General features: G+C 60.7%; 2 protein-coding genes across 16 annotated transcripts in view; one reads left to right on the top strand and one right to left on the bottom strand.

The window, feature by feature from the left end:
* On the top strand, nucleotides 1–20,116 carry ZXDC (ZXD family zinc finger C). Of its 4 annotated transcripts, XM_043442747.1 has the most exons (11): nucleotides 1–1,060; nucleotides 3,266–3,418; nucleotides 3,502–3,580; nucleotides 4,345–4,475; nucleotides 9,001–9,171; nucleotides 12,144–12,790; nucleotides 13,631–13,693; nucleotides 14,100–14,184; nucleotides 18,415–18,539; nucleotides 18,946–19,047; nucleotides 19,854–19,990. In XM_043442747.1, exons 1-11 carry the CDS (start codon nucleotides 37–39, stop codon nucleotides 19,938–19,940), a joined length of 2,667 nt encoding a protein of 888 aa, XP_043298682.1. In that variant the 5' UTR covers nucleotides 1–36; the 3' UTR covers nucleotides 19,941–19,990. The 4 variants fall into 4 exon arrangements, with proteins under 4 accessions (XP_043298682.1, XP_043298684.1, XP_043298683.1 ...); XM_043442749.1 differs by lacking the exon at nucleotides 13,631–13,693; XM_043442748.1 differs by lacking the exons at nucleotides 18,415–18,539; nucleotides 18,946–19,047 and having other exon boundaries at nucleotides 19,854–20,116.
* Nucleotides 16,164–27,498, bottom strand: part of SLC41A3 (solute carrier family 41 member 3) — a 25,880-nt gene continuing 14,545 nt past the window's right edge. For 7 of the 12 annotated variants that reach the window (XM_043442755.1, XM_043442758.1, XM_043442761.1 and 4 more), the window contains 8 exons: nucleotides 25,869–26,013; nucleotides 25,234–25,380; nucleotides 24,869–24,936; nucleotides 24,332–24,411; nucleotides 23,099–23,233; nucleotides 21,925–22,073; nucleotides 18,668–21,323; nucleotides 16,164–16,365 (listed from right to left, as the gene is read on the bottom strand). In XM_043442755.1, coding sequence (XP_043298690.1) covers nucleotides 20,926–21,323; nucleotides 21,925–22,073; nucleotides 23,099–23,233; nucleotides 24,332–24,411; nucleotides 24,869–24,936; nucleotides 25,234–25,380; nucleotides 25,869–26,013 — 1,122 coding nt within the window. In that variant the 3' untranslated portion in view covers nucleotides 16,164–16,365; nucleotides 18,668–20,925. Of the gene's footprint in view, nucleotides 16,366–18,667; nucleotides 21,324–21,924; nucleotides 22,074–23,098; nucleotides 23,234–24,331; nucleotides 24,412–24,868; nucleotides 25,014–25,233; nucleotides 25,381–25,868; nucleotides 26,014–27,498 lie in introns of all 12 variants that reach the window. The other 5 variants (XM_043442753.1, XM_043442759.1, XM_043442762.1 and 2 more) reach the window with 2 other exon arrangements.

The raw sequence follows: 27,498 nt of genomic DNA, 5'->3' as shown, positions 1-27,498 counted from the left end.
GTCACGCGCCCGGCGGGCCCTGGGCGACTCCCGCGCATGCGCGCCTGGGGCGCTCCGCCGCGCGCTTGGGCGCTGACCAGCCGGCATCGCGCACGGCGTCGCGCACGGCGTCGCGCTCGGCGGCCAGTCTGCGTCGCGCTCGGCGGGCGTGCGTGCGGGGCGGCGCTTCCGGCGAGGCGGTGGCTGGACGCGCCGCGGCCCAAAATGGACGCGCCGGCGCTGCTTGCTGCCGCGGCCCCGGACGCGCTCAGGCCCCAACTCGGCGGTGGCCCCGCCCGGCCCCGCAGAGCCCCGGGCCCCGCGCGCCGCCGCCTGCTGCTGCTGAGGGAGCCAGAGAGCGGCGCGCGGGACCCGAGCTGCGCGGAGGCCGGGCCGCCGGCCGTCGCCGGCGGCGACTCTCTCGTGGTGCTGCTGGACGTGGCGCGCGGCGCTGCCGCGGCCCCGGGGCGGCAGGAGCTGGAGCCCGAGCCCCGAGCCGCCTCGAACCCGGCCGGCCGCGCCGCGCAGGCCCCCGGCACCGCGCCCCTCGGGGGCCCCGGGTCCGCCGGCCCCCAGGACCTGCTGGTGCGCCTGGAGCGCGGCGTCCTTGCGCTGGCCGCGCCGTCTCGGGGCCCGCCGCCCGGCCAAGAGGCCGGCAGCCCGGCCGAGGCCCGCCGCGCGCCCGCACGCCCCGGCTACCGATGCCCCGAGCCGCAGTGCGCGCTCGCCTTCGCCAAGAAGCACCAGCTCCAGGTGCACCTGCTCACGCACGGCAGCGGCCAGGGCCGGCGGCCCTTCAAGTGCCCGCTGGACGGCTGCGGCTGGGCCTTCACCACGTCCTACAAGCTCAAGCGGCACCTGCAGTCGCACGACAAGCTGCGGCCGTTCGGTTGCCCGGTGGGCGGCTGCGGCAAGAAGTTCACCACCGTGTACAACCTCAAGGCGCACATGAGGGCGCACGAGCAGGAGAGCCTGTTCAAGTGCGAGGTGTGTGCCGAGCGCTTCCCCACGCACGCCAAGCTCAGCTCTCACCAGCGCAGCCACTTCGAGCCCGAGAGGCCCTACAAGTGCGACTTTCCCGGTGAGCGGCGCGGGCGGGGCGCGGTGTCTCCTCTCCCCCCGCTCCGGGGAGCCCGGCGGCTCCCGGACCCCGCTTGGCCGCGAAGTAGCTCGGGGAATCTAGGAGCCCTCCCCCGGGGGTGTCCGATGAGCGAGACCGCAAGGCGTCTTCCCACCGACGGAGCCGGAGGCAGGTCTGGTTACTGGGAAACGCTCAGTCCGGCTTGCGGGCGCGCGCCCCTAGCTGCAGGAACTCTGGGTCGCCCGCGCAGCCCGCGCGAGACATTAGGGCGCCCCAGGGGATCATCGCCCGCTGCGGCGCCTCCGCCTTTTATGCCGTTAAAACCTTTGCTTCGTTTGAACTTCATGGTTGTGTGAAGTTCTGAAACTCGTCTTCATCTTCAGATGGAGACTCCCGGCGAGGTGGGTCCGGTGGGTGAGTGCCGGTGGACTCTCCACCCGGATAGGCGGCTCCAGCTGCGGAGGGCGTGTGCCTGCGAAGGAGGGGCTGGGGGCCCGGGGCCGGGCTGCGGAGCCAAGGCAGGGAATGCGGGCAAGGGGGAGGCTTCTGGAGGGCCTTCCTTAAAAGAGAAGCTGGAGTGTGCGCCCCGCGATCGGTTGATGAGTTGTGGACCGGGAATGCGCTCCGCATAGTGTCCAGGTTATGGAAGTGTACAGGATTGAGGGATTTTGAAAGGGCGGAAGAAAAGTCAGATGTTAGGGAGTTCTCTCTGATCTTCCCGAGCGCCCTGGCCGGTCCTGTGCACCCCGTCTCCGTGGAGAGCATGGCTGGAGGGCACTCTATCTTTGTCCCGCACTCTAGTGAAAAGCTCAGAGGGCGTCCATCCAAGCACAGTGCTAGCAGGATCTGGGATCCACCTGCTTTGGGCACGGGGTCACCCTGGGTTTTAAGTGAATGATCTGTGAGGTGTCTGTCCCCGGTGGGTGGGCGGAAGGAGGAGAGGGACCAGTGGGATGTTCCAGACCGCAGGGGCCTGAGGGCTGACCTAGGTGGAGGCCATGGGTCGCTGGGGCGGCTCCAGCTGGGAAGGATTGAGGCGCTGGGTCCTGCGGCTTCTCTGTCGGTCGGGGGAGGGTGCGTCTTGCTGAGGCAGATGCTGGCTTTGCTTGTTCAGATGTGTGCCTGACCGAGGGGGCAATGACACTGTAGCCTGCAGTGAGGCTTGGCCGGGGCGCCGGGAGAGACGGATGTGTGCGGGAGGAGGGGGGGGCGGCGTTTGGGGAGATGATCGTTTCCCTGATGAGTGTCTTGCTGAGAGGAGGGGCGCCAGGCTCTGCGCCCCGTGGAGGCCCCGGGAGGGCTTGGGAGGGGCCGCAGCATCCACTGCTCATGGGCATCTTGCAGCCTCGTGTGTTGTGCCTGGTGTGAGCACTGACCTTTTCTGTCGAAGGAGAGCTGGTGTTAGTAGCTAAGTTGCGTCCAGCTCTGCTTCTCCATCGACAGCCTGCTTCTTCCGCCAGGCTCCTCTGTCCATGGGATTTCCCAGGCAGGAATACTGGAGTGGGTTGCCGTTTCCTTCTCCAGGGGATCTTCCTGATCCAGGGCTCAAACCCAGGTCTCCTGCATTGCAGGTGGATTATTTACCAGGGAGCCAGCAGGGAAGGAGCTGATGGCTTCTAGCTCTCCCCAGAGGAGAGCTTAGTCATGTTCGAAGTCCCATGGGTCAGCTCGGGTTGAAGATGCAGGTGGGAAAAGGCCATCTAAGCGCAGATGAGCCCGGTGACTCGTGACAGAGCAGGAAACCCCGAGGAGACGGGCCAGAGCAAGGAGGAGCTGGCGGCAGGGGCTGGTCTGCCTCCAGGAGGACATGCACAGGGGTGGGGTGTGCCTGACTCCACGGGTGGGGGGACCTCAGGTGTTACTGCAGTATCTGGCAGCCCTTTCAGGCTTAGCCCGACCAGACAGAATGTGGTTCCTCAGTATCTGGTTCATCTTGTTGGGTTTACTGGTCGTTGAGTTCCCAGCGCACCTGGAGGGTCTGTCGTGCTGAACCGGGAGCTGATGGCTGTACTGGAGGATGATCGGTGGCTGCGTGGGGTGGGTGGCCTGTGAACTGCCCCGAGCCACCCCGACTTCAGCCTCCAGGGAGGCCCCCGCCCGAGTCGTCCTCCTCGCCACCTGCCCGGGCGCCCAGGCGGTGACTGGTCAGCTCTGTGATGTGCCTTCTGCCCCACCAGTGAGCAGGCTCTGTGTCTCTCTGCTCAGGCTGTGAGAAGACATTTATCACCGTGAGTGCTCTGTTTTCCCACAACCGGGCCCACTTCCGGGAACAAGAACTCTTTTCCTGCTCCTTTCCTGGATGCAGCAAACAGTACGACAAAGCCTGTCGCCTGAAGATCCACCTGAGAAGCCACACAGGTAACGAGCCGGGGTGTCCGCCCCCGCCCGCCCTCCACACAGTTCCCGGTTGTAATCACGATGCATGGTTTCTCTTTCCTAAGGTGAAAGACCTTTTATCTGTGACTCTGACAGTTGTGGCTGGACCTTCACCAGCATGTCTAAGCTCTTGAGGCACAAGAGGTAACCTTTACATTTGGGTTGAATTCTTCGTTTTGAAAACGAGTGAGTTATTGGTTAGTAGCAGAAGCCTGTGGATGGGATAATCTGTGGATTTCTTTAAGTTATAAAAAACACGTGTGGGTAACTTGGAAAATTCAGAAAGTTTATAAGAAGAAAACCACACAGAATCCGATCACTTAGTTTTCTCTGTGTTTACTTGTTTTTAAATTTAGTTAGTATGCTTAACATGCAACTTGATCTTTAGAAAACTCAAGGTTATAGACTAAGCCTTCCTCGTGCCGTCATCACTTCTGTGGTTGTGGTGACCCCATGAGGGACTGGGCCTTGTGCAGGTGACCCTTGGCGCTTGGCCTTTGTCCTGCATTTGACCTCTCAGCAGCTCTGACTCTGAAGCACATGTCCTCCTGTTTTGCCTGGGGACCCAGAGAGCTAGGAGGTGTTCTGTCCTTGCCCAGCTGGGGCTGAGGGTGTCTGTGCAGAGAAAGACCATGTGCGTGTCAGGCAAGGTCCCCTGCTGCAGGGACAGCCTGTGTGGTGGCTGGTGGCTGAACGGGGGAGGTGGCTGCTCCTCCCTGGGTGGAAGCTCCAAGTCTGACTGTGGTCGGCTCCATCAGGAAGGAGGACTTCTGCCCGTGAGGGCTAGAGACCAAATCCAGGCTTTTCTGAGATGTGTTGTTTCCCCTGTGATGGAGAGCTCGTGGGTGGGTGCGTCTTGCAGAGCGGTGGTGGCGTGCCTGGTCACCTCGCTGCCGTCTGTCCCGCAGGAAGCATGATGACGACCGCCGGTTCCCCTGCCCTGTCGAGGGCTGCGGCAAGTCGTTCACCCGGGCCGAGCACCTGAAGGGCCACAGCGTCACCCACCTGGGCACCAAGCCCTTCGCCTGTCCCGTGGAAGGTGGGTGTGAGCGGCCCCACGGCCGCCTGGCGCCGCGGGTGGACGCGTCTGAGGTGCCGCGTGGGCCAGGGGTGGGGTGGCTCGGCAGGTCTTCGCCGGGGGCGTGTGTCTTGGGAGCAGAGTGCTAGCAAGGCAGGTCCGGAGTCCGACAGCTGGACCCGGGCCCGGGGCTGTGGCTCTGCCGAGTCCCCGCTGGTTTGATGGTTTCAAGGATTTGGCGTAATACTGTGGGGAAAGCTCCATTCAAAGGAGACACGACAGACCCACTTGAGGCTGAGCGTTTCCTGGAATGTAGCGAAGGTACCCCGGTGGTCTAACCAGACAGAGACCCGTGTCTCCGCAGGGCTCCAGTTGGGGGGCAGGCCACAGGAGCACAGCTAACGTGTGGGGTGCTGGGGGCGTGGGCTGGGAGTGTGGCTCCCAGGAGCCGGGGAGGGGTTGGAGACAGAAGTGTGGCTGGCGGGCTGAAGATGGCCTGGGCCTGGCGGGGCTCCTCCCGGCCCCAGTGTGTGTGCACCGTGGCCCCCCTGGGAGGGCGGGCGGGAGCTGGGATCTTCAGGGAAGTGTGTTGCGGAAGGTTGTTGCTGCCTTTCCCTTGGTCGGGGCGACTGGGTAGAAGCCTGAGGACTGTGTGGGAACGTCTTTGTGAAGAGATGACGCGAGACACTCAGGAGGAGGTGGTCATTGACACATGTGGACGTGCGCGCGTGCTGCTGGGCATCAAGGAAATCCGGGCTAAAGAGATCCTTTGGGCTGGCCCAAAGGTTCCTTTAGCTTCTAAATAAAAATAAAAGACACTTCTCTCACATTCACGAAGAACTCTATTGAACTTCTTACTCACTGTTTTGTTCAACTACCTTCTGCCATTTTTCAGCTGGCATCATAATTCCATCATTCCCAAACTTTTTTCCCCTCACCGCATAGCATTATTTATTTCAAGGTCTCATAGCCCAGTAAGAACACGGTTGCTGGCGTTTACAGTGTTTGGGGATGCACTTGTATTCCCCTCCAGCCGCATTCTCTGGTTCATTTGCAGCAAGAACATCAAGACAAATGCAGCTAGGACAGTTCTTTCTGTTTTGTTTAGAAACTGGAGGAACCCACTTTTCCACATTCTACAGTAGCCTCATAGAAAAACCAGTCAAATAGAAAACATTCTCATCGCGTCTTCATTCAGGTTCTGAATGCACTCACATCTTCCACTGGATCCAAGGAGCAGTGGGTCATTGGAAAATCGCTTGTGCCAGCAACTCTTGTGAATCAGAATTACATCCTCGCGGGGCAGTCCCATCAGCGGGCCAGCATTACCTTGTGCCCCCTGTTCTTTTTCTTTAACTCTTCATTTTATCTTGGAGTCCCCCTAATTAGTCCTTGGCTGTGTTGTGAGAGTTTCAGGTAGATGACGAAGGGACCGGCTGAGCACACACACACTCCTTCTCCCCAGCACCCCCCAGCACGCCCCCAGCACCCCCAGGCGGCCCCGTGGCCCTGAGTGGGGCCCCGTGTGCGGGGCACACGTGTGTGAAACGCGCAGCGTGTGCACGGGGCACTCCACCCCCTCCCGCCGTCCTCCCCAGCACCCATGAGCTTGTTCTCCCAGCCTGTGAGTCTGTTCCTGTTCTGTGAGTGGGTGAGTTTGTACCATTTCTTTTTCAGACCCCATATATGAGGGGTGTCGTATAATATTTCTCCTCCTCTTCCTTTACTCGGCAGGAGAATCTCTAGGTCCTCCACGCTGCTGCAAGTGGCCTCTCTTCATCATGTTTAGTGGGTGCGTGGTATTCCATGCTAGGCATGTCCCACATCTCCCTTGTCTCTTCCTCTGTCGATGGACAGCTCACCTGCACATCCTGGCCCTTGCAGACAGTGCTGCGGTGAACACTGCGGCGTGTTTATCCTTTTGGATCGTGTTTTCTCCGGATGTGTGCTCCTGAGTGGGGTTGCACGGTCGTATGGTGGCTCTCTTTTCAGTTCCTGAAGGACCCCACACTGTTGCATAGCAGCTGTACCAGCTGACATTCCCGCCGGCAGTGTGGGAGGTTCTGTTCCTTGCGCGTCTGCCTGCGTTTACTGTGTGTGGGTTTGGTGCGCCTGGGCGGGGCCTTGGTTGCCCTGCGGGCTTTTCTCTAGTTGCTGCGAGCAGGGGCTGCTCCTCCACTGCGAGGGGCGGTGGCTTCTCTCACTGTGGTGCGCAGCCTTCAGCGCTTGCGGCTCCTGGGCACTGGGGCACAGGCTCAGTAGTCGTGGCTCGTGCTTGGCCTTAGTTCTCTTAAGACGGGTGGGATCTTCCCAGGCCAGCGATTGAAGTTGCCTCTCCTGCATTGACAGGCGGCTTCTTCACCACTGAACCATCAGGAAAGTCTTGTTTGTGGATTTTTTGATGATGGCCCTTCTGAGTGGTGTGAAGTGGTACCTCACTGTAGTTTTGATTTGCATTTCTCTGATAATTAGCGATATTGAGCATCTTTTCATGTGCCTCTTGGCCATCTATATGTCGTCCTTGGAGAAATGTCCATTTAGGTCTTCTGCCCATTTTCTGGTTGGGTTCTTTGTTTCGATGATGCTAAGCCTCAAGAGCTGTTTATAAATTTTGGAGACTGAGCCTGTGTCAGTTACATCGTTTGCAAATATTTTCTTCCTTTCTGTGGGTTGTCTTTTTGTTTTATGGTTTCCTCTGCTATGCAGGAGCTTTTGAGTTTAATTAGGTCCTTTTTTTAAAAAAAATTTTTTTTAATTTCCATTATTCTGAGAGATGGATTGAAAAAGATACTGCTGCAATTCATTTCAGACGATGTTCTCTGTTTTCCTCTAGGAGTTGTATAGTGTCTGGTCTTTAATCCATTTAGGTCTTTAATCCATTGGGAGCTTATCTTTGTCTATGGTGTTAAAGAATGATCCAATTTCTTTTTTTCTTTTACTGTGTAGCTGTCCAGTTTTCCCAGCACCATTTGCTGAAGAGACTTTCTTTGCGACATTGTGTAGTCTTGTCTCCTTTGACTGTTTAGTGTGTGGGTTTATTTCTGGGCTTTGTATCCTGTTCATATGATCTCTGTTTCTGCGCCTGCACCATACTGTTTTGATGCCTGTAGCTTCTATCCTGTTCGTATGATCTCTGTTTCTGCACCTGTGCCATACTGTTTTGATGCCTGTAGCTTTGTGCTGTGATCCACGCGGAGTCAAGGAGCTGGAGTCCTCCAGCGCTGTTTTTCTTTCTCAGGATTGTTTTGAGGATTCAGGGTCTTTTGTCTCCATACAAGTTAAAAAATTTTTTTGGTTATAGTTCTGTGAAAAGTGTTGTTGGTGATTTGATAGGGATTGCACTGAATCTGTAGATTGCCTTCGGTAGTATTTTGTCCTTTTGACAGTATTGACTTTTCTGCTCCATGGACGTGGTATATCTGTTTGTATCTTTGCTTCCACCAGCGTCTTCCAGTTTTTGGAATGCGAGTCTTTCGTCTCCTTAGGTAGGTTTATTCCTGCATAGTTTATTTTTTCTAATATGTTGATAAATGGAATTGTTTCTTGAATTTCCCTTTCTGATCTCTTGATGTTAGTCTATAGAAATGCAACAGGTTGCTGTGGATTAATTTTTCAACCTGCAACTTCACCAGATTCCCTGGTGAGCTCTAGCAGTTTTCTGGTGGCATCTTTAGGATCTTCTGTGTATAGTATCATGTCATCTGCAAACAGTGACAGTTTACATTCTTCTTTTCCAGTTTTCAATTCTTTTTGGTTCTTTTTCTTCTCATGGCCTTAGCTAGGACTTGCAAAACTGTACTGAATAAAAGTGGCAAGGGTGAACATCCTTGTCTAGTTCCTGATCTTAGAGGAAATGCTCTCAGCTTTTCACTGTTGAGTGTGATATTAGTTTGTGGTGTGAAGTGAAGGTTTGTTATGTATGGTCTTTATTATGTTGAGGTATGTCCCATCTGTGCCCACCTTCTGAAGTGTTTATCGTAAATGGATGTTGAATTTGTCAGAAGCTCTTTCTGCATCATTGAGATAATCATATGGTTTTTATTCTTCCACTTGTTGGTGTGGTGTGTCACACTGATTGATGTGTGGATCCTGAAAACCCTTGCATCACTGGGAAGAATCCCACTAGATTGTAGTGTGTGACCCTTTTAGTGTGTTGTTAGATTTGGATTGCTCATTTTTTATCTTTTTGAGCAAAGAGCTCTTCCAGATGCCTTCTGCAGTCTTCCAGGGAATTGAAATTTCTTCTGTGGAAAGAGTGTGCAGATCAAGTAACTGGACCTCTGAAGGTGTGGTGTCACCTTCAGGTGACAGAGCAGGGAGGGTGACTCAGAACTCCCCGGCAGGCGGTGACCGTCTGTCTGGCCGTCAGAGGCGCCCACGGTCTTGGTTGCCCTGAGGGGGAGCCTGTGTCCCACTGCCTGACTCCGCACGCGTTTCCCGCGAGCGCTGCTCTTGCTCCTGTTGGCCCTGGTGCGGCCCCCGGCGTCTTGGGGTGCGGCCCGGGGCGGGGGCCCTGGTGCCTCACGCAGCTGTCCTCTCTCCCCAGGGTGCCGTGCCAGGTTCTCGGCGAGGAGCAGCCTCTACATCCACTCCAAGAAGCACCTGCAGGATGTGGCTGCCCCAAAGAGCAGGTGTCCGGTGTCCAGCTGTGACCGGCTCTTCGCCTCCAAGCACAGCATGAAGGCCCACGTGCTCAGGCAGCACCGCCGGCACCCAGGTGGGCCCCCGGCGGCCTGAGGGCGCGTGCTGGGTGCAGCCGCTCGCTGCGTCCTGGATGCCCAGCCCGGGGCCCGTGGCTGCCATGCCCGCGGCCCCGCGTCTGCCCGTGCTGCCTTGACCCTCTCGTCCGCCCAGCCTCAGGGGCTTCGCCTGCCTGGCCTGGGCAGTCAGGGCTCCTGAAGCTCGCCTTGACCTCATCCTGTGTGCCGAGCTGCCCCTCCACCGCCCCTGTCCCCTCCAGCTTCTCTTGTTCAGCCCTGCCCTGGACAGTCGTGGAGACAGAACAGACTGTTTCTGGACGAGCGCAGGGGCAGAGCACAAACTACGATGAGTCCTGCGGTGACTCTGCACACGGCGCTTGCCGTCCTGACCCCTGGGCGCTGGGCACTTGGCAGCCTGGCTTTCCAGCCGTGAGCCCGGGCCCCGGGTGCGGCGTGCAGGGGCTGGTGGTCGGGCGGCGGCGGCTCCCCGGAGCTGGGTGGTCGGGCGGCGGCGGCTCCCCGGAGCCTGGCGGCCGTGCTGCCCCTGCAGCGCCTCGAGGGTGGAGTCCCGGCTGTGGCCGCCTGCGCAGCTGCTGCTGGGCCCTGCTCAGGGCCGCCCGCCCACCTCGGGCACAGCCGCCGCCCGCTCTGCGCTCAGGGCCGCCCGCCCACCCCGGGCACAGCCGCCGCCCGCTCTGCGCTCAGGGCCGCCCGCCCACCCCGGGCACAGCCGCCGCCCGCTCTGCGCTCAGGGCCGCCCGCCCACCCCGGGCACAGCCGCCGCCCGCTCTGCGCTCAGGGCCGCCTGCCCACCTCGGGCACAGCCGCGGCCTGCTCTGCGCTCCTGGGAGGGGAGCTGGAATGTAGGGAAGGGGACTGGGAGTGTCCACGTCTGTGACGTGACGCAGTCTCGTGTCGGGCGTGGACGTCCCGGGTCTGTGACGTGACGCGGTCTCGTGTCGGGTAGGTGAGGAAGTCTGTCGTGGGTGGGCAGGAACTCACGGCTGGACGTAACTGTAGGTGCTGGGGAGTGTGTGTCTGTCGTGGAGGAACCCTGCCTGGCCCTGGAGGGGTTGGGTCCCCTCACGCTGGTCCTGGGTGGAGCCACACTGGGTGGAGGTGGGGCAGGGCAGTGCTGGCGTGGAGGGAGCTGGTTGCCTTCACGTGGTCGGTGTTAATGTTTGTATACGGGTTGTGAACATCTGGCTCTCGCACGTGGCAGGTCTCCAGTAAACTCTTATGGAATTAGCAAAAGGCTAAGGAAATTTATGAGCAAGTTGGTGTTTCTTGATGTTTGCCTAGATTCAGTTCAGTTCAGTGCAGTTCAGTCGCTCACTTGTGTCCAACTCTTTGCAACCCCATGAACCGCAGCACACCAGACCTGCCTGTCCATCACTAACTCCCGGAGCCCACCCAAACTCACGTCCATTGAGTCAGTGATGCCATCCAGCCATCTCATCCTCTGTCGTCCCCTTCTTCTCCTGCCTTCAATCTTTCCCAGCATCAGGGTCTTTTCCAATGAGTCAGCTCTTCGAATCAGGTGGCCAAAGTATTGGAGTTTCAGCTTCAGCATCAGTCCTTCCAATGAATATTCAGGACTGGTCTCCTTTAGGATGGACTGGTTGGATCTCCTTGCAGTCCAAGGGACTCTCACGAGTCTTCTCTAACACCACAGTTCGAAAGCGTCAGTTCTTTGGCACTCACCTTTCTTAATAGTCTAGCTTTATACATCCATACATGACTACTGGAAAAACCGTATTATCATTCTTGATCTTTTCATAGGGAGCTGAATCAGCAAGGTTGTCTAGGAAACTGGAAAGTTTTGGGAAAGAGACGTGTTCCCGTTTTTACTGTCTTCAAAGAGCCCCTACCGTCTGTCCAGAATGTTCCCTGGTGCTGAATGGTGGTTGAGGCCCCAGTGGGCAGGCCCAGCGTCTAAGCTCCGTAGCAGCACAGCCGCGGGCAGAGGCGCTCCGCGTGACTGACTGTCCTTCGCTTGCTCGGGGACGGCGTCTGTGGCAGCTTTCCTCCCTGGGTCCCCAGTGGAACCTCGTAGCTGCTCTGCTGCGGTGTCCACGGGGCAGTGTGAGCTTGGGGTTCGCTCCAGGTTGGGGGGTGCTGGCCGCTGCAGGAGAGGCCTGTCCCCCGCTGGCTCCTCTGCCAGATTCTCGTGCTCCCGTCTTCCTGGTGGCTTGATGCCTGGCGAGCACTCGCCAGGATTTGGGATGATGGGTGTTCTTGCATCTGAACTCCAGCATGAACGTTCAGTGACATCCTTTAATGTCGCCATCGTCCCTTCCCCCGAGGGTGACCTCACGGCTGGTGTTCCTTCACTGAGGAGCAGTTACTCGAGTGCTGGGCGCGGGTGCCGCTGTGGTCAGGGGAGGCCACTTGGGGGCCGGGCCTGTGCCTGCTGTGGGGCGGGGTCGTCTGGAAACAGGGCGGCTCTCCAAGCCCGTTGGGAGCCACTCTGTCCAGGGGTCCGTGGCCTGGGCTCAGCGCGCAGGGCCTGCTGTGCGTCTCTGCAGCCCGGCCGGCCAGCTCATCCCACAGTCCTCCCCGTCCTCCCCCCTTGAGCTCAGGAGAGGCAGAGAGCAGGCTGAGAGGTGGCCTGACACAGTCGACCCCAGAAGGGTCCCCGAGCCGCAGGGTCAGCGTGGCCTGAGGTTGGTGGTTCATGGTACATGAGGGGCTCGGTCTCTCCGGGCACTGCGGGATCACGCGAGTGAAGGGTGCGGAGCCTGGAGGACTCGGGGTGAAACCTTCTCTTGCTGTTACTTGGGGAGCATCAGTGGCCGGGGGAGGACCCAGGGGCTCAAGGCTCTGAGCTCCCATGCAGGGCTCCTTCCTGCAGAGCATGGTGCCTTCGGGGGCCGGCAGGGGCTGCGGGGGGCGTCCATGTTCCCTCGGTGTGTCTCGTCCACGTCTTAAGCGCAGACGGCCCTCCCCTCTCTGGTCACTGTGGTCACCAGTGTTCCTTCCTTTTCAGATCTCTTCCCTCCGCTGGGGGCTCCGAGCACGCTGATGCCCAGCAGTGACCCCGGCAGCCCCGGGCAGGGCGAGTTCAGCCACGTGGACCTGGCGGTCCTCTTCTCCGACCCGCCAGCTGACGGCAGTGCTGCCCCCGGGGCCCCTGACGAGGCGCTGGGCGCTGGGATCCTGACCATTGATGTGACTTCTGTGGGCGCCTCTCTTGGAGGGGACCTCCCTGCTGGTCAGGCTTCCTTCGGGCCGATGGACCCGCTGGTCTTGGTGGCCCACGGTGACATCCCACCTGGCCCGGACAGCCCCCTTGTCCTCGGGACGGCAGCTGTGGGTTTCCAGCAGGGCAGCCTCGCCACGGACGACATGCCGGCCATGGGCTCAGGGGCCCTGGGCTGTCTGGTGGCTGTGCCTGTGAAGAACTTGGGTCAGGACCCCCAGGCTCTGACCCCAAGCGGCCCCCAGAGAGCCAACAGTGTTCCGGAGCCGCTGGTGCCCATCAAGGTGGAGCCAGACTCGCCCCCCAGCGCCCAGCCTGGCTGGCAGCAGGAGCCAGGCGAAGGGGCATCGCGGCCTGCGGAGTCCAGCCCCTTGGAGCAGAGCGGTCCTCGGAGAGATACTAGGCTTGCGGCGGGGACCGACGGCTTCTACCTGGTACGAGGTGCCCTGGGGCCACCAGCTTCTCGCTCGGCTCCTGCCCCATCGTGCGGTGTCCTGGATTAACCCTCTACTGCAGACGCTTCCTAGGGGCTTGCGAGAGCATGGCGCCCCAGCTACAAGTCTGGAAACCCAAATTCCTGTCTCGAATCTGGAACGGACTAGTGTTTATGACCTTGAGCAAATCACTTAACTTGTCTGAGCCTTCAGTTCTCAGTTATTTCTGAAATGAGGGGCTTTGACACGATTTCTAAGGTCTTTTCGAGTCCTATGATTTTGGTGATAACATATCTTTTCCTGAGAAAAGCTGGGATGTTCATAATGTTGAAATGTCCTGGTGTTTGAGTGTATCATGTAATAGCAGGTCCTCAGACGGACTCCTGACAGAGAGGAATTGCGACATCAACTGTGTCTAAAGATTGATGGACGTGAAAACCAGGAAGAATTACCAGTTAGAACTGACGAGAAAGAGAGAGTGGTCTGGGAGTGCTGTCTCTGAGGGTTGTGACGGCCTCTCCACTTGTGAGGCCTGACGCTCACGTGTTACAGCCGCGCGCGCGTCGGTCATGTGTTCCCTGTAACTTAGAGGAATTTAATCAGAGTCTTGGGACAGGCTTTTCCTCAGCCTCAGGTGGGAGCAGTCAAGTAGCCTTCTCTTTGTGGTGCAGGTTAAATTTGATAGTGATGTTTATGTTCAAAAAGTTAAATCTTACTTTGCCACGATTTAACGAAGAGCTAATCCATGGAGTCAGCGTCCACCATGAGGGATGCAGCGGTGGCCGAGGCCCAGGCAGCGGCGCGTGAGGCTGATCCCGACCCTGTCCGTTTTCTCGCTAGCTGTGTGCCTGGGGCTGGCCTGGCGTCTGGGAGCCCGGAAGGCGCGCGGAGAGGGGGCCGCAGGTAGGCCCGCGCCCCCCAGGGATGAGGGTTGGCGTGTCCTCATGGGGCTCCCAGCCCCGCGCCCGCGGACCGGCCCCTCACGGCCTCTGGGGCAGCCCCGGGAGGTGGAGCCCCGCCCCGAGGCCGCAGGGTGGGGTTCGGGTCATCACCAGGACTTGGGCTCTGTGTTTCAGGCAGCAGAGGGGTCTTCGGCTCACAGGCTGGTTTCCGTGTGAGGTGTTTCGCATGTTTTAGACTCCGGAGGAATAAGCGTTGCCTCTGTGGATCAGAGTCCCGTCGCAGCTCTGACTGGGCGCCCGTCACCCGACGTGGCGTTCGATCCTCTGACCGTGAAACACACGCTGTGCTCAGTCGCCCCCTGCTGTCCGGGTCCCAACTGATGACGCTTTTTTTTTTTTGGATTCAGGAAGGTGGAGGCTCAGCGAGAACTGATTCCCAGTTCGTTCAGCGAGCTCAGGAGAAGAAGCAGAGACGCCCCGGGAGCCACGCTGGTGAGGCTGCGTGCGCTGGGTGGGGTGCGCGGGAACCCAGGCGGGGGGCTTCTGGTTTTAAAGTGTCAGCCACTTTGTGGGGTCTTTAAAACACACTGAGGGGACTGCACTGGTTTGCGTGCAGTTTGCGAGCTTGTCTGTCTGTCCGGGGCGGCTGCGCTTGCTGCGTTGTGACTCTGACACTGGCTTCCTCCAAGAGCACCACGTGAGATATTTAACCACAGCTTGTTTCAAAAGTGTAAGAGGTGTGTGGGGTCAGCGGTGCTCTGTCGTCCGTACGTCTCTTCTCCATATGATGATGGCACGCTCTTCTCTGCCAGCTCTCTTCACGTAAACCCTGCCCCATGGCGCCTGCGTGTGGTCGGTGTTCACTGTCGCGGGGGAGGAGGCCCCTGGCCCCCGAGGGGTGGGGCCCGTAGAGACAGAGCTGCTGGGGCGGCATCTACAGGGCGGTTTTCTTTCTTTCTTGTGGTTTTTGTTAATACTTCAGCATTAACTTTTTAGAAGCCAGACATTTAGAAACATACCAGGCAGGGTCATCACTTGGTTAGAGGTTACCAACTGGCCTTGCTTTCAGGTTGGCATCTCGCTTGTGTCCCGTTTTCGGTCGTAAACGCCGTGAACATTTGCACATCTGTGTGTTCACGGTGCCCAGGGAGGCCTTGTGCTTCGGGTCTTTGACATTCGTGCACCCCTCCCTCGCCCTGGTCTCTCCCCTGTGTGTGTGTGCATGCATGCGTGCACACTTGCAGAGTTGGGGCGGTGTGTCTGCTGGTCGGCGGGACTGTCAGCCTGCAGGTCCCTGTATCTCATGTTTCCAGTCACCCAGCTGGAGGCTGTGCCCTGGCGAGTCAGGCCAGGGGCTCCATCCGGCCCCTGAGGCCCGGGCTCTGGGCCTGCCGCTTCCCCAGGGCTTCAGAAGACGCTGATGTCCCCCCTCACTCACTTTCAGCTAGCAGATTTCTGCTCACACAGGAGGGTCAGCAGTAATGTCCCCAAATCTACCCATGTTCAGGATAAGGAGCCTGCTGGCTTGTCTGTGTCCTCCGGGGGTGGTTGGCTATGTTTACCTGCTCGGTGATTGAAGCACTGTATTGGCTTTCAAGGGAAGTAGAAGTCTGGAGCCTGCCAAGCATCCAGGCTTCTCATGTGAGACGGGGGGCACTTCTCCTTGAGTGTGAAGGCTCCCACCCCCACCCGCAGCTCGAGGCCCGAGACAGCCAGCAGAGGGGGGAGCTTAAGTATGGGCCCACCGTGCCTTTTCCAGAGCCCTCGGGCCAGCCATGTGTTTCCCCAGAGCCTTGATTTTTGCAGACGCGTAGAAACACGCTTCCCTATGCTTTGTCCCTGGCCATGGTGCCCGACACGTCACCTCGCCTCCCCTCCCCAGTGTGGACCTGTCCCAAGATCATTCATCTCTGCATGGCTGGGGAAGGGCCGGGCCATGGTCCACTGATGGCACTGGTGTTCTGTGCATGGGAGAGGGGCCCCCGGGTAAGAGAGGAGAAGGGGGTCCCCCTGGCTGAGAGAGGGGAAGGGCGCCCTGGCTGAGAGAGGAGAAGGGGGTCCCCCCGGGTGAGAGGGGAAGGGGTCCCGGGTGAGAGAGGAGAAGGGGGCCCTGGGTGAGAGAGGAGAGAGTCCCCGGGGTGAGAGAGGAGGGGGTCCTCCAGGTGAGAGAGGAGAAGGGGTCCCCGGGTGAGAGAGAGGAGAAGGGGGCCCCGGGTGAGAGAGAAGGGGGCCCCCAGGTGAGAGAGGGGAAGGGGGCCCAGCTGAGTGCCCTCCGCGCCAGTGGCAGCAGCTCCTTTGGTGGTGACTGGCGTCTGTGGGGCGCAGGCCTGCACCCATGGACTGCAGGCGCTGGGAGGAGGGTCTGTGTGACTCTCTTAAGTTGAATGTGTGCTGACCGCGCGGGCAGCGCTGGCCAGGCGGCCTTGTGAGCATAGTGACGTGTTAGGTGTGAAACAGACACAGTCACAACGTCGAGAAGAACCAGAGTTTATTTCTGATCCACTCGTGTGATTTTTCCTTAATTCCCCCATTTAAGCAGCATGCGCGCCCACAGTCGTGCATGAAGGCGGAGCTTGGATCCCAGCTGGGGTTTCAGAGGTAACACGGCTCGCACTGCGCTGTCAGTGCCAAGGAGAGAGGGGGTTCAGACTCACCTCATCTTTATGATGTTACCTGGTGATGAGTAGGAGATACATGTCATGTAAACCTTGCCTACTTTAAAAAAATGTTTGCCACACTGGGTCTTAGCTGTGCACACAGGCTTAGCTGGCCCACACAGTCTTAGCTATGGTGCACACGGGCTCAGCTGGGTCACACAGTCTTAGCTGTGGTGCACATGGGCTTAGCCAGGTCTCACGGGGTCTTAGCTGTGGTGCACACGGGCTTAGCCAGGTCACATGGGGTCTTAGCTGTGGTGCACACGGGCTTAGCTGGGTCACACAGGGTCTTAGCTGTGCACACAGGCTTAGCCGGGTCACACGGGGTCTTAGCTGTGGTGCACACGGGCTTAGCCGGGTCACACGGGTCTTAGCTGTGGTGCACATGGGCTTAGCCGGGTCACACGGGGTCTTAGCTGTGGTGCACACGGGCTTAGCCGGGTCTCACGGGGTCTTAGCTGTGGTGCACACGGGCTTAGCCGGGTCTCACGGGGTCTTAGCTGTGGTGCACACGGGCTTAGCCGGGTCACATGGGGTCTTAGCTGTGGTGCACACGGGCTTAGCCGGGTCACACGGGGTCTTAGCTGTGGTGCACACGGGCTTAGCGGGGTCACACGGGGTCTTAGCTGTGGTGCACACGGGCTTAGCTGGGTCACACAGAGTGTTAGCTGTGGTGCACATGGGCTTAGCCGGGTCACACATTCTTAGCTGTGGTGCACATGGGCTTAGCCGGGTCACACATTCTTAGCTGTGGTGCACACGGGCTTAGCTGCTCCACAGTGTGTGGGATCTTAGTCCCCCAACCAGGGATTGAACCCCCACCCCCTGTATTGGAAGGCAGATTCTTAACAACCACAGACATCCCCCCATCTTGTCTGCTTTTAAAAGTAACTTCAAAAGACGCATTATTTGGGGCCTGCCTTCATTATTCCATAGTGGTTTCATGACAGGGGCTACCCTGATATGCCTTAAAACGAGTTGGCGTGCAGCTGTGTCCATTTGGATGTAGAACGAGGTCAGACCCTCCCTTCATCGGTTTATGTCTGACTGTACCACATGGGCATCGTCTAAAGCAAATGAGCTGAATCTGCAGCTCAGCTGCAGAGTTGGGATGAAGGTATATTTAAAGCACGTGAGCATTTTGTTAAAAAATTGTTGTGACAGCAGTCTGCAAGCTCACACAGACATGAGCTGCCTGGGAGCATGCTGGCAGTGCCCTCCTTGATGAGTCAGCGGGGCTTCCCCTTTGATGTTTCATAGTTAGAAGTTTAATGTGTCTTGTTCTCGATGGGTTTGTACTACTAACTACAGTGGTAACTCAGCTTTTCAGATGCAAAACATTCACTCCTAGAAAGTGCGTTAAAATAAACTTTAAAAATAAGTGGAATCACCATTTATGGACATGTTTTTAGCAGGGAAGTGTGCTAGGGTAATGGAAGACTTGAAAGCGTGACAGGGACTCCTGTAAAATTCCAGCGGAGGCCGGAATGTGGACCCAGAGGCCATGGGGGGCCGGGGGCCGTGCGTCTGCAGTGAGACCCCGCAGGCGTGGCCGTGCCCATGGGTGGCTTGTCCTTCGTGCGAGGCCATTCGGCAGCCCCGTACCCGAGTGTGCCTGCCCGCCCCGCCATCTAGGGTCAGGGCCCTGTTCCTGCGTCAGAGAAACCTTTCTGGGGTTGGGTGCTTGTCTTCTTTGTGGTTAGTGTTTTTTTTAAGTGTATTGTTATGAAACAAGACAGTGATGGTTTTTGTGAAGGAAGTGGGATGGAAAGAGCCGTGAACAGGTGTCGGGGTGGGGGAGGGGGAGGCAGCTTCCCACCGTCCTCCTCCCCAGAGCGCTGTGCTCCATGTGTCAGGGACCCCGCGCGCCCCTGGTTGGCGGGCGTGCAGGGTGAGGCGGGGTCCACCCCAGAGGGCGGGGCCCGCGAGCCGCCTGCTTGGAGGACGCAGGAGGTCGTGCGTGCCCCTGGTTGGCGGGCGTGCAGGGTGAGGCGGGGTCCGCCCCAGAGGGCGGGGCCCGCGAGCCGCCTGCTTGGAAGACGCAGGAGGTCGTGCTCTATTTCAGGAGCCGCTGGGGCCTCTGCACCAAGCCCAGGGGAAGGCGATGGCTGTGCCCGCCCGGGAGCCTGGCTCTGGGGCAGCCTCACCGTGCCTGGCGCCCTGCCCTGCGTCCAGGTGCAGCTGCTGCAGGTGAGGGCACGCGTCAGACACCCCAACCCCCCCCCCCCGCCCTGGCCTGTCACGCTGCGGTGCCCATGCTGTCCCTGCTCAGGATCTGGGCTCCCCATCTGGCGGGACGCAGTCGCCTTCAGCCTTACCTTCCGGGGCTGGCAGGGGGTGGGGAGGGGAGAGGCGTCCACACCGAGGATGCGAGGATGCGCGGCTCTGACCCCTGGCGCATCTTCACTGAGCGCCTTTGTGTTGGCGGCTGTGGGCCTCGGGGCTGAGCAGGGCCATGGGAGCAGGGAGGGCAGGCGGCCGACCCCCAGCCCCGGACGCCGTGGGCCTCGGGAGGACGGGCTGGGCTGGCACGGCCGCATCCAGGGGGCAGCCTCCTGGGACCGGGGTCCCTGACACGGCGCTCTTGCTTCCGCAGGACGAACCCTCAGGGGATGGGGTCTTGCCCCTGGCGCTCAGCCCACAGCCTCCCGCCTTCCACCCCCTGCTTGCTGTCGACCTGCCCGTCTACGTCCTCCAGGTTCGGCGCCCTGTTCTCTGGGCTGGTCGTGCCCCATGAAACTCGTCCCTGAGGTGGACTCGCCCTGGGCCTCTGGCCACGTGGCCCCAGTGTTTTCTGGAGGGGCGGTGAGGGTGTGAGCAGTACAGGCTGAGCCTGCAGCTCGGGTTCACGCGTCTTGGTGGGCAAGGTGGGATTTCACGTATTCAAGTTCATGTGTTCAGGCCTGTGAGAGTTGGGCTGGCTGGGTTTCAGCCTTTGCGGATAGGCCCAAGGAGGTTAAATGGTTTGCTGGGGTCAGTGGTTAAGCTGCGTGTGGGCGGCAGTGGATAATTCAGATTTGGATAGATAAGGGTGATCTCTGTGCTTTATCAGATTTGAAACATGTATGTAAAACTCAGATAGTAACAACTTTGGTTTTCTTATATTCATCTTGGGCTGTGGCATTAGAAGTGGACATTGGATGGAGCTTGGAGGCCCCTGGTCGCAGCGTCCGGAAGGCCTCACAGCAGCCCTCTGCCCGCGGGGCGGCCCTTGTCCTGGGCTCCTTCCTGGGGCGGCAGGGGGTGGTTGCTGATCAGTGTCCCTGGAGGTCTGGAGCCCAGTGCTCGGGCGGCTCCCTAGAGGCGGCGGCTGGAGCCCATCCACACAGGGCTGGCCGGGGCTGGGGGTCCCCCTCTGAGGAGACCAGGGTGGGGACGGCACTCACCTCTCTGCAGTTTTGTCGGTGATGGAGCCTTTCCCTTGACGTGACACACGCGTGAACTGGGCGAGGGCGGGCGGGCTCAGCCTGGGCGGCCGAGCTCACTGCTGTGCTTGCTTTGCAGGAGGTGCTGCCTGTGGGCGGAGGCGCCGCGGGGCCCAAGGAGGCGCCATGCTCGGGAGGCGTGGCTGGTCTGCAGGCCCAGCCGTGACCCACCCGGCCGGGCCGGGGGTGCTGCTGGGTGGCCAGGCCCGTTCTTCAGAGACTCCGGGGCACCGTGTTGAGGGTTTCTGTTCCGCTCCGTCAGGGACGGTTGGGGCTGGGCCTCCCGCCCTGGCTGCGAGAGCAGGTGCTGGTCTCCCTGCTCGGACACGGGGGGGCCCCTGAGGACGGCAGGGCCCCCAGCCAACAGGCCGAGGACGCGGGGGGCCCTGCAGGCTCTGCTGCAGCCCCCACGCCGGCAGAGTGTCAAGCTTCCTTAGTTTTTATTTGGGCGTCGGTGTCTCGTGGCAGCCGGCAGCGGTTTGCAGAGCTGTCCTCCGTGCACTGAGGCGCGTGCTGGACCCTGACCCTGGCCTGGGGCCGCTCAGGTGTGCGCCCGCCCTGCGGGAGGACGCGAGTTGTGACCGTGCACGGTTACTGCCCGCGGGGGGACTGGACCCAGGCCCCCGGAGCTGGTCCCTGTGCCTTTGCAGGTGTTGTCGTTCAGATGCTGGTGGTTCTCACTCTGCTTTCTGTCTGTCTCTTGAGGCGTGGGCCTGGGCCTGTGGGAATGATCCCGCTTTCCATGGTGACCCCCGGTGTCCTGTGGGGGCAGGGGTGGGGGCTGCGTCCTCATCTGTAGATGGATCTCAGCCGCCTCACCAGCACCTCAGCTCCCTGCTTGTCCAGAGCGCCCTGGACACGCAGCCTCCGGACCAGGGTTGGACCTTTGTCCCCTGAGGTGCTTGGGACCGGCTTCCGTTTCCCATGCACTGAGGTCCCTGCTGCTCTTGGGCCCAGCTCTTCGTGTGAGTGAATAAAAGTTTTTGTAGCCGAGCCAGAAGCTGGGCATTCTTTCCCTTGACCGCAGCGCTAGCGTCCTCTCCTCACCGTGGTTTGGGGCCAATTCCCTCCCCTCGGGGTGGGCCAGGCGTCCGGTCTCACCTTTATCCTCCTCTGGGGGTTTAAATCTAAGCAGAGGTTTCTGCTGACTATCAGAGACACTGGGAGCAGAAAGGAGGAGCAGGCCTGTCCCCGGAAGAGGGGGGAGGACGGCCCTGTGGGCTGAGGGCCCCGTCCCCGCGCGCCCCATGTGTGCTGGGCAGAGGCTGGCCCGCCCTGGGGTCCGGCCAGAGGAGCTGCGTTGGGTCCCGTGGGTGCGAGGGAGGGGTCTCCCGGGCCCCTAGGAGGGTCCAGGCGCCGGGTCCAGGGGGCCGCCCAGCCGCGCCCCAGTCCCCAGCAGCTGGTGGACGAGGAAGCAGAGCGCCAGCAGGCCAGTGCCCAGCAGGTCGCCCAGCCCCGTGAGGTACGGGATGCAGTGGTCGTCCGGGTCCAGGGCCCGCCGCCACGCCAGCCGGACCGCCACGTCCGCCAGGTGCAGCAGGACCGTCACCTGTGGGGGGAGAGGCGGGGTGACGGCCGTGCAGGAGGGGCCGCGGGCCTCCAGCTGGAGGTGCCGATGGGCGTGCCGTCCCAGGCCCCATGCCGCCTCGGCCCGAGGCACGCCTCTGCCCAGAGCCTTGGGCCAGCTCTACTTCTCCGGCTCGCCGGAAGCCTATGTGGAGGCGCCCTGTGCGTAGTCAGGCCTCAGGCCCCGAAGCCGCTTGTCCAGGCCATCCTGCCCAGCGCCGCTCTGGACAGCCTCCTGGGCTCCCTGCCTACCCTTTGGGGTCACAGCCGTGCCGACGTGCCCTCACGGGGCCGCCCCCAGGGCCTGGGCAGGTGGGCTGCCAGCAGAAGCCCACACGCACCCTTTGGAACCCCTGGCTGGCCTTGCCCATCACGGGACCCAGCCTCCGCCGCTGCCCTGACTCTGCTGGGGAGGCGCCAGCGGTGCCTCTGGACACGGCCCTTGGGTCGGACCAGCCGAACGAACCTCCGGGAAGTAGGGACTACATCCTGCTTGTCCAGGGACCCCTCCCAGGCCGGGGCGCGGTGGCCATCCTTACCTGGACCAGACCCCTCCCAGGCCGGGGCGCGGTGGCCGTCCTTACCTGGACCAGACCCGCCAGCAGGTACAGGAGCACGAAGGTCCTGTCGCTCGGGACCGACTGGCTTTCTAGCAGGGAGACGACGGAGAAGAAGGCCAAGTGGCCAGGCACCACGAGCAGCAGCAGGACGCGGGCCGACGTGGCGTTGATTTCTGTGGGAGGCGGGGCCGTGGCTGAGCGGCGGCCACAGTGCGGTGGCCACGTGCACTTTCTGCCGCACGCGTCACAGAGCTGCTGCATGTCCTCCCCATGGGTGTGGCCAGCGCTCCTGGGAGCTGGTGTCGGAGCAACAACCAGGATGGAGCCACAGCAGCAAGCAGGGCGACTAGGAGGCGATGCGACTGGCTGTGATGGGGAGGTGGACGCAGACGCCCCGGCAGAGGGGCAGGACCCACAGCAGCTTCCAGAGGCCGCCGTGTGGGCGTGCTGGGACCAAGGCCAGGGACCCCTTGGCACAGTCCTCAGCAGCTGTGCGCGCAGCTCCAAGGCTGCGAGAGACGCGCTTTCCTTCCGAGACCGCAGGCTTAGAGCCAGCCCGTGATGCGGGGGTCTCAGTGAGAGCCAGGCTCCATCTGCTGTGAGTTAACACAGCTTCTCATCAGCTAGGTGGGGAGGACAGCACAGTCATGCGGACGTAACGTAAAACACCCTGGAGAGGCTGCGCCAGACCTCTTCATGGTGACAAACTGCACAAGGCCTGATAGTTAAAAAGGATCTTTTTTTAAAAAAACTTAGAAAGGGAAAAGATAGTCGTTACTCTGAGCAGGTGGCATGAAGACTCAGGAAAATCCACTGAAAACTAAGAACTCTACTTGTCCCCCCAGAGCCATGTGCTGTGACCTGATCCCCAGGGATGGAGTTAGAGGTGACAGGGTCACAGGGTGACCCCCAGGGGCAACCCCCAGCCCGTGGAGTGCTGGTCCCTGCAGAGGCGTGGCCAGTAGCTGGGTGCTGTCCCCCCACCCCGTGCGCGGCTCTGGGACAGCCCACAGGCTATAGCTGCACACAGGTGGCAAGTCAGGCAGGGTGTGGCAGACGGCCCAACCCGGGGCCTGGACGGCACGCCTGGGGCGCAGGGGCCTCCTCTGTGCTGGGGGTCGGGCCTGGTGACACAGACTCCAGTGATGCCATCCTTGAAAGAAACAACCACATGGTCCCTGGAAGGCCCCAGACCCACCTGAGCTGCAGAACGTGGAGCACGGGTCGGGCCAGCATTTTTTCATCCAGAGGGGCAGGACCCCGGGCGTGCTCCACAGGTGCAGGTACGTGGAGATCCGGCTGGTCTGAATGGCCACCAGGTTGCCACCAACGCCTGCAAGACAGCCCAGTTTCCCCTCCTTGATGTCTGTGTCGGAGCCTGTCCCTTATTTTAGGTTCAACAACTCCAGGAAGCCTCCCTTGGCCAATTCAGCACTTGATTTCCTCTTTTCCTCGCACTTGACCACACGCCTTGTCTGTCTCCAGACCAGGCAGCCGGGACCTGGCGAGGGAGGCGTCCAGGGAGCAGCAGGGTCCCCTCGACAGGGCACCTCTGAGTGGAGGAGGAGTGGCCAGCAGCCTCGGGTCTCAGTGGCTGATGCCCGTGTGCAGGGTGCAGGGTGCAGGGGTAGGGAGGGAGGGAGGGCTGGCCTCGGGGAGCCACTCAGGAATGGTCCAGACTGTGGGCATGTCTGAGGGAACCTCATGGCCGGAAAGAGAGGAGACAGGGCGGGGTGCATGCAGCTGAGCTGGGCGTGAGGGGCTCCTGGCGTCACTGGGAGCTGAGCGTGCTGGAGCCACAGGCCTCCGGCGGGTGCAGGTCAAGGGTTGGCCCCCGGCCACGGTCCCTCCCCTATTCTGTCACCGCAGCCCTGGAGGACCCCTCCCTGGGCCCCCCAGGGTGGAGGCCGACCGCCTGGGCTGCTCCAGAGGACTCCCAGGACGGCCAGGGCCGAGGGGCCCACTGTCCGGATTCCTGGTGGCGCGCCCCACGCTGCTCACATGGGAGCCCGCCTGCGCCCCTCACCACTCCCCACCACCCAGCTCATCTCCTCGTGGGGCCCAGTGCTCGCCCCCACTGCAGACGCTGAGCAGGGACCCCAGGGGCCTCGAGGACGTGAGCCGGTACTTGCAGCCTTGCCGCTCAAGGAGAAGACAGGAACCCAGGCTTTTACTCGTAAATGTCAGTGGATCTAAGAGGGAAGCCGTGTGGGGCCCCGATGCCAGCAGGTGGGTCTGCGTGGCGGCCGGCAGGCGTGGGCTCGGTCCTGGTCCTGGTGCCCCGCGGGCAGCCGTGCCCCAGGGGAGCGACTGAGGACCGCAGCCTGGCCTCCCAGGTGCGTTTGGGGCTGAACCTGAACTCGAAGCCCTGCGGTCACTGTTCTCCCAGCACCCCCGGCCCCAAAGCCCTCATGATGGCCACAGTACCTACCACACATGATGGGAGCAAAGACGGCCATGCCTCTGAACTGCGGCCGGGACAGGGTCTTGTTCAAGATAAGGCCCCCGAGGCTGCGGGCAGACGGCGGACCGTTAGCAGCACGGGTGCCCCGTCACCCCCCATCCAACCTCTCCTGCACCCTCTGGGTCCCGTGTGCATTTACACCTGCGTCCCGAGTCCCGCCTCTCCGGGACGCCCACGGAAGATGTCAACCCCTAAGAACACCCCAGACCCTCCCCAGGCCCCCGAGGGGGCATGGATGTGCTGACTCCCTGGAGACGCTGCCAGGGCCTGGCCTGCAGCCCCGCGACCTCACAGAGACCCCACGGCTTCCGCTGCCCTCCCAGCGAATCAGCCAGGAACGCACGTCAGGGCGGGGGGTGGGGGGGCGGGGCGGCGCCCGGGGAGCGGACCCCTCCGCCCTGAGGGGCCCACCAGCGGCCGAGCAAGGGGACGGCGCCCACAGAGCCGCGGACTTGGGGCCCGGCCCCGGGCTCCCCGGGGAGACGGACAGAGAGGAAGGCGCACCTGCTGACGAGCATCGCCAGGACGATGGGGAACCAGCCGAACTTGAGGATCCTCACAACGGGGGGGTTCTGCTTGGCGACGAGGACGCAGGCGGGGGTGAGCACCGCGAAGCCGACGCAGACCAGCGGTGTCAGGTACTGGCTGTCTGCGGGGGAGGGGGGCGGAGCTGGGGTGGGCCCCCTCCCCCGGCCCGCAGGCGGGCTCAGGGCTCTGCCCCCACCTCCCGGGAGCTGGGCGGCTCCTGCTTGCACTCTGCCCCTAACTCACTCCAGACCGCGGCCAGTGCTGACCTCGGCACCCCGGGTGCCCGGGTACCTGCTCCCACCACCCACTCAGCCGGCAGAGACTTCAGCCGTCGGGCGCACCTCTGTGTCTGTAGAAGAAGCTGCTGACGACAGCCAGCAGGGAGAGCGTGATGAGGTCGCCCAGGCTTGCCGCGATGGGCGTGGCGATGTTGTCCGGGTTGACCCCCAGCTTCCGCGCGCCAACCACGATGCAGACCATCAGCGTCCCTGCGGGCGGGAGGCCGGGTGGCGGGCGGGAGCCGGGTGGCGGGCGGGGGGCGGTGAGCGGGTGGAGGCCGCCCGGGATCTCACTGCGCCCACCCAGCCGCTCCTCCGCAGGGTCAGGCCCTCGAGGCTGCGACTCTGCCTTGTAGCTCCTGCGCTTGACACCGGCCCCAGCACTGACGACCCTGAAGCATCAGGCAGGTGGCTCCGGGGCTCCAAACCCCTGGGGACCCTGGGCCTCGGGGGAGACCTGAACGCAGGCCCTGGGAGGTGTGGCGGCTTCAAGGGAGGGGTCTTGAGCCTGCAGGCGCGGTCCGGGGGCTGCCCTGTGCCCCGTGCGCCCCCCCCCCCGCCCCTCCCTCCAGGGGCCACCTGCACTGCTGCTCCAGATGCCAGACCCCTCCCAGGCCCAAGATGGGCGGGTCCAGGTCACGGTGGGCATGAAGACCGAGGGGCACCCCAGCCCCTGCAGGACCCCGAGGGCCACTCACCCAGGGCGCAGGCCGCCAGGGAGGCGGTGAGGACGCTGCTGGCACACAGCACCTGGGCCTCCACCACGTCCAGCCCCTGGCCTGAGGCCAGGCCCAGCAGCAGGGCCGCCACAGCCGCCAGGAGCCCCACCACGGCAGCCTGCACCTGTGGGCGGGGACCAGGCTAAGGCAGGCCCTTCCCTTGCCCCGGAGTGGCGACCAGCACCCACCTCAGCCCGATGCCCGGCCCACCGCCCTGGCCTTCCCCAGCGTCCCGTGTTTATCCTGGGTCAGCTGCCCTCTCACGGGTCTGAGCTCCAGCAGCACCCCCATCCCCTGGGGCCCCAGGACACTCGTACACAGAATTCCAGCCAGTGTCCCAGCATGGCACCTGACAGCTCATTTTACATTTGAGTGTCACAAAACGAGTACATATACAAGGACAGCCGTGACAGTTTTGAGAAAGAAGGTGGAAGTGGCATCTCTTTTGGGCATTTTCATCATAAGTATGTGTGTTAAAAAAGCTACAGGAAGGAAAACTGGGTGGCTTGGCAGAAAACAGACCAATGGGTTGGCAGGGCAGAGCAGGGTCTGGGAAATGAATCGTGAGTATATGACTGTTCGTTACGATAAAGGTGCAGTCCCATCAGGATGGAGTAAACAGGGTAAGAGAAGCATGTTTGCTTGGGGAAAGGAAACGATTCTGACTTCTGTCATTCACACACATGTACCTGCACATGAAAACCTAAGCTGAGACATGAAAATATGGAATAGTACGTTTCAGATTTTGGATTAGGGAAGGCCGCCTTCCTACAACATGCAAAATCTATAAAGAAAACTATAGATAAAATTTATATGAAGTGCCAAGTATGACTTGTATGACAAGAGATGGCACAGAACAAAGACTGGGACCAGCTGGGAGAAACCACGTCCCTCCTGTAACTGGTGAAAGGCCCCCAGCCAGGGGCCTCCCGGTGGTCCAGCGGTGTACTCTGCGCTCCCGAGGCAGGGGCCTGGGTTCCAACGATGGTCGGGGAGCTAGAGCCACGTCGTGCCACAACGAGCACCTTGTGCAGCCAAGTAATTTTTTAAAAAAAGATCCGTATCCAGAACAATGAGTCCATTTCACAAGTCTGAAACAACCATAATGATAAAAGGATAATCTGATAGGACTATGCACAAGCAATAGGACAGGTAACTCACAGAAAGGAAATATGTGTGGCTAAAAAACAATGACCAGATCTCCTCTGAGATCCTTCCGGGAAACATCTAGAGCTGTAGACGGTTCTAACCCTGTGAACGTGCCGGGAGTTCTTTTCAGAGCACCCCCAGTGCAGTGTAATTTGTGCAGCAGAAGCCTGTAACTGCAGGACACCCCCCTCCCCGTCCTTGCCCAGGGCGATGGGTGCGGGAGAGGCTCGCCACACTGGCCGGGTCTGCACAGGCCCCACAGGGCCCGCCCCCAGCGGTTGCACATCTGTCCTGCCAGTGACATTCCAGGCCATACCGTTGTCAAAATGCCAGTTGTCAAGAATTTTAAATGTGATTCTATATTTTTGTGATAGGATATGCTGAAGTTACCCAAAAAGCTTAATTATTCAGTGTACAGCATCCTTTATGCTTTGATGTTAAGCTTTTTAAAAAATCAGGA

The sequence above is a fragment of the Cervus canadensis genome, chromosome 22 (assembly GCF_019320065.1).
Source record: "Cervus canadensis isolate Bull #8, Minnesota chromosome 22, ASM1932006v1, whole genome shotgun sequence".
Classification (NCBI taxonomy): Eukaryota; Metazoa; Chordata; class Mammalia; order Artiodactyla; family Cervidae; genus Cervus; species Cervus canadensis.
Note: the sequence above shows the minus strand (reverse complement) of the source record. Positions and strands in the feature narration are given on the sequence as shown.